General features: G+C 41.4%; 1 protein-coding gene across 1 annotated transcript in view; it reads right to left on the reverse strand.

Moving 5' to 3' along the window:
• Positions 1-13,736, reverse strand: part of LOC311239132 (kinesin-like protein KIF2C) — a 32,712-nt gene extending 18,976 nt beyond the window's left edge. Inside the window, exons 1-6 of the mRNA XM_084327388.1 lie at positions 13,602-13,736; positions 12,927-13,021; positions 10,301-10,414; positions 7,211-7,259; positions 2,456-2,491; positions 254-340 (exon numbers count right to left, since the gene is read on the reverse strand). Coding sequence (XP_084183514.1) covers positions 254-340; positions 2,456-2,491; positions 7,211-7,259; positions 10,301-10,414; positions 12,927-13,021; positions 13,602-13,653 — 433 coding nt within the window. The 5' untranslated portion in view covers positions 13,654-13,736. The remainder of the gene's footprint in view (positions 1-253; positions 341-2,455; positions 2,492-7,210; positions 7,260-10,300; positions 10,415-12,926; positions 13,022-13,601) is intronic.
• Between the last annotated feature and the right edge of the window lie 223 nt (positions 13,737-13,959).

Raw genomic sequence — 13,959 nt, forward strand, 5'->3', positions numbered from 1 at the left:
TGCAAACAGAAAAATGCCATAAAAAAGGTATGTAGTTCTTGGGAGAGCTCCCCAGTGGGTAGTTCCCACCAGGCAGTCCCTAGAACCGTTTGTCCATAAACTCCTAAAGAGCCACATGCAGCTAGCTCACAAAACAGGTTCCTGACCAATGGTCTAAATCTGTAACATTTGGAACAGAACTTTTAGTACTCAGAATCTGCAATGAACAATAGCATCACATTGCACCCTGGACCCGCCCCCAAACCCCACATACCAGCGTGAGAAGACTCTCGGATAGGTTCAAGAACAGGCCTGGCAGGCTCAGGCTCTGGCACTGCGATGTAACGGCTCTTCCTGGCGACTGATAAAAAAAAATCCAAGTCAGACGGATGGGAGGAAGGAAGAGAAATTGCTTAAAATATGTTTGCTATAAAAATATTCTATTGAAAGAGCATTTGTGCCCCTTCAATAGAAAAGGTTACGATATTTCACAGTGACAATAAACCATAATCCCACCAGGTGAGTCTAAGAACTGCGCCTTAATCAATGTAATGATTTACAGCACTGGACCAGTGCATCAATATGGCATTGATGGTCCAAGCAATGGTGCAAAGCATTTAATTTTCAACATCATCATTTAGTAATTTTAAAAGAGTGAGAGTACAGCCAAAGAGGAATGTTTGTTCATGAAAAATGTACAGGAATTGTTTCCCCAACCAAAAGCAGATGAACAAATACAGTAAGTAGAGTACGCACATTCTCTTAAAAAGGTAGATCCAAGGATCAAAATGTTGACCTGGTGAAAACATTCTTATACACTAGGGCCCATATTTCCCAAAGCAATCATAGCACTAGCCCATTTGACTCGGACACCAGATTGATCTTAGTGCCAAGAAGGTTTAGAAAAACAGGGACCTGGTTGATTGTGCTACATACATCCTTTACATTTTGCGTGAGCATAAATGTGAAAGATGGAAAGACAGAAAGCTCAAGTCAGGGCTCGACATTAACAGCGTCCCATTGTACTGAGGCAGTGAATTGTTTATTTTGGACACTCAGGTTTGTCATTTGGGACCGTCAGAGATGATCAGGGAAACGCCTTGTATTGGTGGTGAGCCTGTGGGCTGCCATTAAGCAAACGTTGAGCGATGATCATACTGCATTAAAAAACAATATTTAAATTGGGTGATTAGCTACATTTTCTTCATCACTGACACCCAGAACTTGTAAGTCGCGTTGGATAAAAGTGTCAGCTAAATAAAATGCTAAATAGTAGTAAAGACATTCGCATAGTAGGTAGTAATATACGGTAGGCAAGGAAGATTATTTAGTAGCAAAGTGCATGATAGTAAATGACGATGGCTAGTTTTTTTTTTTAATATTGATTGAAGTGTGTTTTTGGTCTACACCAGCTGTCCAGACGGTGGGAAGTTCCTCCATTGTGGAGCCAAGGACCGAGAATAGCCACATTCTCTTTGATGACCCCCCCCCCCCCCCCGGATAGGAGTGGGTCTGAGGCAGCCAGAAGATTTAGAGCAGAGGGTTCTTGAGGGTGTGTAGTTAAGAGTAGAGACCATTGACAGAGGTAGGTGGGAGCCATTCCCCTCACTGCACAGTATGCCAGGTCAAGGACCTTGAAGCGGATTCGGGATATGGGCTTTTAACATAACGTTGCTGCACTTGTGCGTTTGTCTGTGCTACGATCCATCAAGCTACGATCTAGATATGATAAAGTGGGTTCGCGGGTCTGAATCTCTGCTCATCACATTTTGCCAATTTACTGGTAAGCATAATGTTTACTTACTTTCCTGCACAACACTAAAGTGAATCAGTGTGGGTGAGAGAGGATTCTCTGATTGGAGGAAGGCAAGTGAGAGGGCAGAAAGAGAGTAAAAGAGCATGTACAGTGATGGAGATGGCCTTGCACAGGCAACATTATTTTTATTGCGTTTAGATTGAAATTAGCATATATACCCTTTGCCATATATCGCCCCCACCCCATTAGGCCTAATTCATTGTCTAATAATGCACTGGTCTTTATTCAGTTTCTCAATTTCAATAGAATATAAATTTTTCTTACCTTTATAGAGTATCAGCATTATGATCATAAATTATGTCTATATCAGAGTCTTGATCATTTCAATAAAAAATATATATATTTTGGGATTGTGTACATCGAGACACTAAAATATTTTTTTTGGGACTGGTGAAAAAAGTTGAGCCCTGGCAAGGGACAGTCTGTCAAATCACAAGTGACAAAAGATAAACAGCGGTGCTTATTTTTACACAACCTCTACAAAAAGCATGCAGTGTAAGTTAGGAGTGTAAAGGGAGTATTTGAATGCAGGTCCATACTGGCCAGGTAGTGCTGGCAGCAGAGCGCCCAGAAACATGTAGTTCCACCCCTGATCTCGTGGTGAGGATTAAGGATTCATTAGCTTAATAGTGACAAGAGGACCATGCATGGCAGGCTGACCTGTCTCTTCAACCTTGGAGGCTGCTGCAGCAGAGGCTTATAGGAAGACAAAGATGGAGACTTAACTATTGAACTACTACACACAAGAGATGGAACGGTTCATGGGGAAAAAAAATGCTAGACTCCGCGGTTCGGGTCGCCTAGAGACAGTCTGGTTCACTATGCTACTGTGGAACCCATAGCCTAATTAGTCTAGTAGATAGCGGGGGGTATCATGCACCCCCCGGAAATATTCTAACCAGACTTTCTAGATTGATAGGCTATGTTAACAAGTGGTCAGAGTGTTCCATGTATAATTTATATGCAAATTAAGGACGCGATCATCAAAATCGCAAAGAAAGGGTGGCCGGGTAGCACAGCGGACTAAGCGTCTGTCTACCACCGCAGAGACACTGGTATCGAATCCGGCTGTCAGCGGTGCCTCCGGCTTGGCCGGTCGTCATACTGGCACAATTGGCAGTGTCAGCGGGAGGGAAGCCGGCGGTGGGTGGTAATCTGGTCATTGTAAACAGCGACTCCTACAGGTCGGTCAGGGCGCCTGCACAGCGAGGGAGGGAAATGGTGAAGGTAGTGTGACCTCCCACGTGTTACACTTCACCAATGAGAGTCGTCACTGCCAGGTGAAAATAGGCTGCTGGCTGTCTCCTATGGAGGAAGCATGTGATAGACTCATGTTTTGAGGGTCAAAGATCACAATAACACTATCTCTAGAGCAGGGGTTCTCAACCTTTCTGCTGCCAAGGCACCCCTGTGTCCAATAAAATATTCCAGGGCACCCCTACATACGATAAAGACTTTTCCGGTCCTGTCTTTTTTGCTACAACGATGACAAAAGTGCTTGCTTTCAAAATAATGTTTATTTAAGAAACCGGGAAACACATTTGAGTGTATATGCAGGCTATATAATGCATTATTAACAGGTGTTTCAGGTCTAAATGGCTTAGTACTGTTGACATTACACTGCTAGTAGTAAATCAAATAGCATATTTCTTTAAATAAAATTATCACTAAAGTGCCATCTGTTGCAGCTGCACGCTTTTCCATAAAAATAGCATATTTGGATAAGCGTGACCATTTCTCAAACTGAAAATCATGTATTTATTTATTTTTAATACAGAAAAGGATCAACAAGTTACCATTTCTCAAAATATAAATAAATACAGAAAATAAGCACTCGTTCGCTCAGTGGACATTTCTAGCTCAATGCGAGGTCTGCTGCTGCTGGCTAATAATACGGTCAATACATGGGGAGATCTTTGACAAGGCAACACGCATGTCATCCTCAAGGCTCAACTTGGCCCTATATATATTTTTTTTTCAGAGCCGTCATGGATGAAAAGCCAGCTTCACACAGATATGTGGTGCTGAATGGTATCAACACCTTAACTACTGCATCATGAGATACTTGGTACTCAGCACCACACTACTCGGAAACTAGCTCTCCAGGTGGTATCAGATGAGATTTCAATGAGTTCTTCCAAGAGTTTGGATGGAGGGTGTCGGAAGCTTTGTCTCAATGTTGTCCGTTAAGTTTGTTTTTATCCAGAGTAACTTGGTGATCCTTTTCTGTGTTTTATTAAATAATGATTTTCAGATTTTGAGAAATGGTCAAACTTATCCAAATATGGTATTTTCATGGAAAACCGTGCAGCTGCAACAGATAGCACTTTAGTGATCATTTTCTGTAATCCAAAAAAAAAAAAAAAAACTCAAGGCACCCTGGCAGCTCTCTGCGGCACCACCCCCGTTGATAACCGCTGCCCTAGAGTGATCACATGTTTCTATGTAAGTAAGTAGCCTATGCAAATCTGTGCAGTCAATACATAGTCACATTTTTACCAATTAGTTGAGTAGGAAAGTGGATACCATCATGCACCCCCTGGAAATATATTGTTAACCAGTGTTACTTGATACAAATCTGTCAGAGTGTCCCATGTATAATTTATATGCAAATGAATGACGCCATCAAAAAAATGTATGTCGCTATTTCAGCCAATATTGCAAATAACTGAACAATGCATGCATAGATTGATGTACCCTCTTGCTGTGAGTGCATGTTATGTACAGTAGGGGTGGAACGATACGCATTCGAACCGTACAGCGTTCGATACGACCTCCACTGTTCGGGGCGTCTGTGTATCGTACGGTTCAGGGGATGCGCAAATGAAAAAAAAACATAATGGCACTTAGCCGGGAGAGGTGAGCGCTAGCTGCAGCAGCAGCACTGCAGGTGCTAGTCAGTTTGTGGAAATGGCAAGCGCAATATAAATCAATCTTCATTACAACTTTAACATTACATAGGCCTACACGCATCTTGCCATAACGTTAGCAGTTTGTACAACACAACGCACGTTTTAACTATGGTAGCCCGCCAGCTAATACAGTCAATGAAATGTTATGGTAGCTACTAGCTAGCAGAGGAGAAAATGAGAGTCTGAGAGGCGGGGTGTTTAAAGACAATGATACGTTTATTCAACATCGAAGAAGGCTAACATACAACTGTGTTTACTAACTACAAACCGGGACTATTGCCGCTTTTCCACTGCATGCTAAAATGTCCCTGCGGACCCACCAACCCATAGATAGTTCCAACTCACCGAATTTACGTTAATCCACCCCACAGTTGCACTCAATATTTAAATAATGTTAGTCTAAATAAATGTAGATGGATAATGTACGTATTTTAAAAATAGAATGAACAGAGCAGTGTTGTTTTGAAACAGTAGTGTGTGTGTTAGTTTGATGTATGCTGCAATTTATATTGATGGCCTTCTAATTTGTTTATTTATTTTAAATAAGACACTTTTCCCTTTGATAAGAAATCCAGCCATATTCCTTTCATTGTATTTCAAATACTGCACTTTAATTTCAAGCGGAAAACTAATCTTTCCATTAAGAACTGACAATCAGGGAATTTAAACAGTTTTTTTTGTGTTTATATTAAAGAAAGGAAAGTCTAGTGCTGGCTGAGCCTATCGTTTGTTTGCACTAAGTTAATACTGACAAATGTAGCCTATATTTTTCAGTCAGTTCGGTCTTTGTGTGCCAAACATTATTTAAGGCTGTAAACACTGTAAACCTTTTTTTTCTTCTTTTATATAAATGAGAAGCATGTTTTGAGTGTTAATTCTTTTTTAATAAAAAGCAACGTATATCGAACCGAACCGAAAACCGTTAGCCCAAAACCGTGATACGAACCGAACTGTCGATTTTGTGAACCGTTCCACCCCTAATGTACAGTATGTTCTTGTGTGCATGCTCTCCAACCAACAGGAAGAGAGGTAGGTTGGTTGGAGAGCAGGAAGAGAGGTAGGTTGGTTGGAGAGCAGGAAGAGAGGTAGGTTGGTTGGAGAGCAGGAAGAGAGGTAGGTTGGTTGGAGAGCAGGAAGAGAGGTAGGTTGGTTGGAGAGCATGAAGAGAGGTAGGTTGGTTGGAGAGCATGAAGAGAGGTAGGTTGGTTGGAGAGCATGAAGAGAGGTAGGTTGGTTGGAGAGCATGAAGAGAGGTAGGTTGGTTGGTTGGTTGGAGAGCATGAAGAGAGGTAGGTTGGTTGGAGAGCATGAAGAGAGGTAGGTTGGTTGGAGAGCATGGAGAGGTAGGTTGGTTGGAGAGCAGGAAGAGAGGTAGGTTGGTTGGTTGGAGAGCATGCACACAACATATACTCAGGGATTAAAGCAAAAAAAAAAAAAGTCTCTGAACCGTAGAGAAGGACGGATTTGACATTTGAATTGAAGAGCCGCACTTTGGTTGTCATGGCGATGTCCTTGGAGGACCAGATGTTCTTCAACGTGTGGAAGGTCACACTATCTTTCTCCAGATCCTACCCTCGCTGTGCAGGCGCCCCGACCGAACTGTATGGGTCGCTGTCCACAACGCCCAGGACCCACCCACGGCTTCCCTCACCCTAACGAGTTAGTATAGCGATCAGCCCAAGCCAAGGCAATGCTGACTCTCCGGGAGTCGAGACCGCAGCCTCTTGCATTGGTGACGAGCACAATCTCCGCTACGCCACCTGACTGCCTCTTTGCGATTTTTTGATAATCTCATCCCTAATTTGCATATAAATGATACATAGGACACTCAGGCTATGTCTATCAATCTAGAAAATCTGGTTAGAAGTATATTTCCGGGGGTGCATGATACCCCTCTCTATCTACTAGACTAAATACATCACTTGTGGAGTGTATATGGAGTGCTTTTGTTTGTATAACTGTTTAATCAACTTGTGTAGAGGGGAAATGTACCCACTTACTGTAATAAAACACTAAGAATAAGGAATACAAAGGTTGGTTAACGGTCATTAGTCATTTTTGCCTGCAGCAATTAAATCCAAAACCAATAATTGTACTAAACAACTTTTCATTTATTTATTAATCTATTTAGATGCTTGCCACAAGTCAGAATGTTAATATTTCCTCTCAGTTACTTTCCAAACCTGAACAGACACAAGGCAGACCTGTCAAAAAAGTATCCAACAGTCCCACTACACACTCACTATGTCTAGATTCTTCACACAAGTCCCATTATGAGAGCCACCTATAATCAACAAATGGTATGCGTTCCTTACGAATACATTTTAAGTGAAAATTCTATTTGAATTGGCAATGGAATACCCCCCCTCCTCCCCCAACCGTACAGAAGACTGATGTCAAATCTGTGATATGAACTGAACCAATATTTTTGTGAATCGTTCCACCCCCCACACACAAAGAACTGAGGGTAATAGGAGTCTGCTCACGCAGGAAAGGTACTTACAAGAAGGAGGGGCAGGAATCCTTGATGAGCGCAGTCGAACACCATACTTCTAATGGGGAGGGGTGGTGTGAAAGAATCCAAGTCATTACACTCAAGCCCATGGACACCATAGTGTGTGCTTTAGACAACACAGTACTATTCACTAAGACAGGTCTACCACACAGGAAAACAAACCTTCGATAAGAAGCTGCTACTAATGACTATTTAAGTAAAAGATTCATACAACAATGAACAATTATCTTATTGATTAATTGGTGCATCTAAACAGCATGTTTTTTTTTATTATTTACATTTTCCCATGAATGCACACTGAAATCAAGCTAAAGCATGCAGTTTAACTGGGTATTTTCTTCTTATTTTGTGTCAGACTAGGCGCTTAAGAACATTTAACTGCTACCAATGGAATCCAATAATCAATTTCTAATAGATTAGGGCTGTCTTAAATACTTCGAAGCTTCGTTCGATGGGCATGGTATTCGAATATGAAAATAAAATTCGATTATGAAAAAAATAATAATAATAATTTTGTGCAAAATCTACTCTGCCTCTCTTTGTTAACTACAACAAGCAATGCGGTTTGTTATTTAAGATGAGGTCGAACTCGGCACTGACAGATTTGTGTTCATTGTGCTGCTTTTATAAAGCCTCAAATGACGGCTTACAATATTTCATGGAAGCAAAGTGTTTAGTTTGTCTAAGATTTTAACTTTACAGCACTGACAAAGTTGAACAAAGTGCTGTACAAATCCAAAAAAAAATCAAAAAAATCTACCGGTATATATATTAAAAAAAAAAATCGAAGCTTTGAATTCCAAAGAAAATCGAAGGTCAGCCTATAGATTATTATCGATTAATCATGACACCCTTAGTCAACCCTGCTCTTGTCAACCGATTTATACTATACAGACAGCTGACTGGTTATTCCTGGGTTGTGAAGTCTCAGGCAAGGCTACTCTTCTTCTTCCTTTTTCCGGCAGTGTAAACGCAACATGGCGTATTACTGCCCTCCTCAGTTCTATACTTAAACTATGCCCACAATTGCTGGGCATGGCTGGACACTGTCTTTAGGACTCTGGACTTCTTGGTTTATCACAATCCTCTTGTTCAACTCGCTTTCTACTTCCTCCCATCAGACCCTTCATATCCAGATGTTGTACTGCTACTTTAACAATTATTTTGATCCTTTCATTTTTACTCTTAATCGTACGTGTTGCATTTATCACTCCTGCTACAAAGGCCACAAAATTCTTCTTCTCCTCCCACATCTTCTATTTATCCTCCTGTACTATATTTTTGAACCCCTGTTCCTTATCCTGCTTTTCCTGTGCCGTCATCTTAGCTGCATAGGAGATTTTGCCGCTCTCATCTGTTGAACCGCCACCTCTCTTTTCATCACTTCACATCCCCAATATGCAACACTATGCTCCTTTCCACAGGTACAGCACTTGGTTCCACTCCCTCTCCACACTCATGTTCCCCACTACATCCAGCACATTGCTTCCTCTTTTTGCACATCTTGGCTATATGCCCAAATTCTTGGCAGTTGAAACATCAATGGTTTAGATACAAACTCCCTAACTCCTAATATACCATATATCCCAAGAACACCTCATTTGGAATACCCTCATTTTCAAACTGAATCAAAGTGGTCTCAGTCTCTTTCTTCTCCCCTTTTCATTCTTTCAGCGTTTTACACTCCTATTATGTTTGTCTCTTTAAAATGTCCACCAAATTCTCCATAGTAACTTCGATTGATATTCCAGAAATTACCCCCTGGCTTGCACCCACCATCCCTTAGCCCCTTTCGTGACTGATGCACAGAGTGAATACACACACCCTTATTCCTCCATAGGAAAATCCCACAATTAACTCGTAGAGAAATTTCAAGAGGTACACAGTTGCACGAGGGTTTCGGACAGACAAACGCTAGGGTTTGAAAGCTCGGTGTTGCTATTAAATAATTTTTATAAACTGGTCAACACAGCTTTATTTCCGGCATTGGGTGCCTGATGCGCATGCGCTGTGATCAGGCAGGCTAAAGCCGTTTTGAGCAGTGTTGATCAGTTTATAAAAATTAACTGTATTCACTCGTCCAACCTTGTTGGAGTGCATCACAGACCGAAAGGGGCTAACTGTCCCTCTTCTCCCCTACTCTTATTACTTTAGAGATATTGATTTTTCCAATGCTACTCATTACCTTCGCCTTCTCCACCTGCTCTATACGTATACATACTACAATGTTTCCATCTCTCAAAACGTTTGTTTGCGTACTTCACTTCTCCTAATTGCTCTCTTGTGAGTCGTTAACTTTAATGGCCCGATTTTTTTAACTCTCCCTTCTCCCTCAAATCTCACCACTATATTCAGCAATTCTGTCAAGTCCTTCCTTTGCCCTACCCTCAGCCCCACCTCTCTCATGACTAGGGATGCTCGATATTGGCTTTTTTACCGATACACCGATATCAACCGATACCGATATATGCAGGGTCCCCCCCCCCCCAAAAATTGAATAATTTCAGGTAATTAACATTACATATCTCTTGTTGTGGAATTAACACAACATTATGCATACTTTTGACAATAAATAAAATGAGAATTTGTTCTTACTTGCTTGCCTGGGTAAAAGGTTATAGAAATGTGAAAAAATTAAATTAACATTTGAAAACTAACTGATATTTTCCGATATCACATTTTAATGCCGATATCGGCCGATAATATCGGACATCCCTACTCATGACCCTTCCCCTCCCTTTTCAGTCCTTCTCCCCCGAGCTCCTCTCCCACACTACACTCCATACTGTATTACTGTCACTATCCATCTCCTTTCCTGTGGCAGCGCTGCTCCCAGTCCCGTTGGTGTGTCGCTCTCACTGTCCGCCATGGCTCGCAGTCGCAATCTATAATAATCAGCCCCAAATTACATCGTGTGGCGGCTGTGTTTCTCCACCGCTCTTCACCTCCCTCTCCCTCCCCTCTCTGTGCTCTGAAAAAAATGGGGGAAATCTAGTTTGTGGGGTCCTTCTAGCTAGCATCTAGTAGCCAACAACTTCCGCATTCACAATCTGTCCAAGGCTACTCTACTACACCTGCCTTGTCTAGACTCAGAGCAGGAGTAGGTGGCATGACCTCCTCCAACGTTGCATCATTGGAATTGACCAACTCCTCCAGGCCTTTGTTGAGATCTAACAGCTCGATAAACTCTACCTGCAAATATAAACACAGGCAGAAATGCAGGCATTACCATACGATAACCCATGCTCAACTAAACTTGAGGCTCCTGGAATAAAGCTTTATGAAAATGTTGATATGGTACTGTATGTTATTACACAGAGGTACTAGGTCTAAAAGATAGTCAAGACGGAAATACAATGTACATGTCAAAATACTTCCCAAAGGTCAGTGAATACCACACCCACAACACCAGAGGGAGTGCCACAAATCACAATGTGGAAAGCCCTACCCACAGCCGTAAAAAAAAAATTGAATCCCTACCCACATTCAAAATCGCTCTTAAAGAGCACCTACGGGAGGCTGCAATTCAAAACTGGCCACTGTAAATGTCCAACCCCCCCCCCCCCCCCACACCTAATACAGTGCCCTCCCTACCGTATGTATATATTTCCTCCCACCTAGAGCCATATGAAATCCGTTTTATTTTTTTCCAAATTCCATTTTATTTTTTTCAAAGTTCAGTTTTTTCCGTTTTAATATTTCAGAATTCTGTATTTTGCTTTGTACGCTCATTTTACCATCAGAAATAGTGTCTGATAAGTGGGAATGAATAAATGTCCACAATTTAATAAGATATAACAGTCCATTTAATAGGGCCGTCTTAAATACTTTGAAGCTTCGTTCGATGGGCATGGGATTCAAATATGAAAATAAAATTTGAGTATTAAAAAAATATATATATATATTTTTGCAAAATCAACCCTGCCTCTTTGTTAACTACAACAAGCAATGCCGTTTGTTATTTAAGACGAGGTCGGACTCGGCACTGACAGATTTGTGTTCATTGTGCTGCTTTTATAAAGCCTCAAATGACTGCTTACAATATTTCATGAAAGCAGTGTTTTGTTTGTCTAAGATTTAAAAAGGTTTAAACTTTACAGCACTGACAAAGTTGAACAAAGTGCTGTACAAGTCCCACAACATAAAAAAAAAAGTAATTTTTTTTTTTTTTTAATAGTTTATTCAATTTTTATTGCTCAATTCCGCGATTCCGTCCGCGATTCCGTGATCGCGGATTCCATATGGCTCTACTCCCACCCAGCCACCCCCTCCTAATGTACAGTGTCCTCCCCATCATATGTATATATTTTCTGTTAAGATCTCTGGGTAACAGTACTGTATATTTTCATATCGTATACGTCACAAATGTAACAGTACTATATACCTGTATGCCATGCATGTCCCCATGTCATAAATGTCACTATGAATTGAAAATGGGGGACACTGATGTTTTGATTGAAAACTTTATTAACAGATTGCAGAATGGGTATACAGTACAGCTCAATACACACAATTGTTAAGGGGATGCAGACCAGAGAGACTTGTCTTGTTTACATCAGGGTCCCCCATTTTCAATGCATTGATTGATTGATTGATTGAAAAGTTTATTAACAGATTGCAGAATGGGTACAGTACAGTACATCTCAATACATACAATTGTTAAGGGGATGCAGACCAGAGAAAGACTTTCGTCTTGTTTCCACCAGGGTCCCCCATTTTCAATTCATCATAACATATATGACATACATGACATACAGATAGACAGTACTGCTACATCTATACATTTATGACATATCAGATTTTGCAAATACAGTACTGTTTGTGATACAAAAGTGTCAGAAAAGGAGTGTATATACATTTGGCGTAGAAACTGTACATTGGAGGAGGTTGGTGGGGTGGGGTTGGGTGGGTTGGGTGAGGGCTGTACATTGGAGGTGGGGGGGGGGGGGGGGGGGGGGGGGGGGGGGGTTGGGTAGGGGACACATACACATTTTACACTGTACATTGGAATGTTGACAAAGCCTTACTTGGTCATTTACTGTACAACTAGGTTAGGACATTTGTAGGGGCCAGTTTCGAATTGCAGTCTCACGTAGGTGTTTTTTGAGAGTGTTTTTGAAGGTGGGTAGTGATTCACATTCCTTTACAGCTTTAGGCAGGGCGTTCCACATTGATGTGGCATAATTGCGAAACGTGTTTAGTCCCTTGTTTGAGCCGAATCTGGGTTTTACATGATTTGTGGAGCTCCCTCTGGTGTTGTGATCGTGGTATTCACTGACCTTTGGGAAGTATTTTGACATGTACATGGGTACCTTGGTCGCGTAGTGTATCTTGTAGACCAGGCCCATTGCAAGTTGCTGTACTCTGTCGTCTACTCTAAGCCATCCTAGGTTGTCAAAGTGGGCAGGGGTGAGGTGGGTTCTAGGAGTCAGGTCAAGTAGTAGTCTGACTAGCTTGTTTTGAGATGTTTGTAATTTGTTTTTTAGTGCCTTTGAGGTGCTTTGGTACCATGAGGTGCAAGCATAGTCGTAGTACCCTTTCTCTGCATCATCATCCATGTAACCAAGACAAATGTCTTTCTCTGGTCTGCATCCCCTTAACAATTGTGTGTATTGAGCCGTACAGTATTGTACCCATTCTGCAATCTGTTAAATAAAGTTCTCATTCATTCACGGCGGTTTTTGTAATTAGTCCAAACACTGACCTCCTTTCCTCGCAATGTGTCGTTTTCCTGCCATTCCACCATGGCTACGTTCTTGACCAAGTCGATCGACTTCACGGTGGCGTAGTGCACTCGCCCTGTAAGAACGATTCCGTAATTATAGGAGGAATGTGATCATTTCGAAAGCCCACAACAAAGGAAACTATATTTAAAAAAAATATATATATAGTTTATAGTTTCATTGCCCACAAGGAATTGACAGGGAGAACTGTGCAAAAGGAAAATCCCATCAAAAACACGTCACGTTTACATACATTTACATTTTGTCATTTAGCTGACGCTTTTATCCAAACCGACTTACAAGTTTTGTACAACAAGACAGCAGGAAGCAAACTATCAGCTGAGTAACAATGTTCATCAAAGTGTTGAGTGCTACAGTGTAGGTTAGTATATCAGGACAAGTGCATGACAGTAAGTTGGGCTTATACTTCACGACATAACTTACATCAGAATCAAACAAGAGACAGCGTTATTATGTTAAAATTAGTTAACGTTTATTTGCTAAAACCTGCTGCAACCATATCCCAACTTTCCATAATTGCCCAACGTTACGTTAGATTAATTCACGTTAGTTAACTGTTAGCTACTTAGCTAACACTGTATGAATCACAAATACTCAGTTAGCGTTATTTAGCTATGCAAGCTAGCAATGCTCACCATCACTCCGACTGATCTTTACGGGACACCCGACAATAATTTGAAAGTTCATATTTGCAGCCGTTCGTGGAATCTAATATGCTATTTGCAAAAATAAATCTCGTACGTTAGCCACGTCTTTAGTTGTCAGAGGACTGGATGTGTACACAATGCTTCACTTTTAAACTAGGTCGTTATCGCACATGAGAGCAGTTGATTGGTCCTATGCAAGGACGTAGACTGTGCCTGATTACTGCTACGTCATGACGTAAAGATGCCTTCCAGCTGTTAGGCTGAGTAGGGTATATCTGCAGAGGCACAGGAGTAGGGTATATCTGCAGAGCCGCAAGCCCAACGTCTGAGCGGGGCTTCGTGGCTT

This window comes from Notolepis coatsorum (genome assembly GCF_963971535.1).
Source record: "Notolepis coatsorum genome assembly, chromosome: 13".
Taxonomy (NCBI): Eukaryota; Metazoa; Chordata; class Actinopteri; order Aulopiformes; family Paralepididae; genus Notolepis; species Notolepis coatsorum.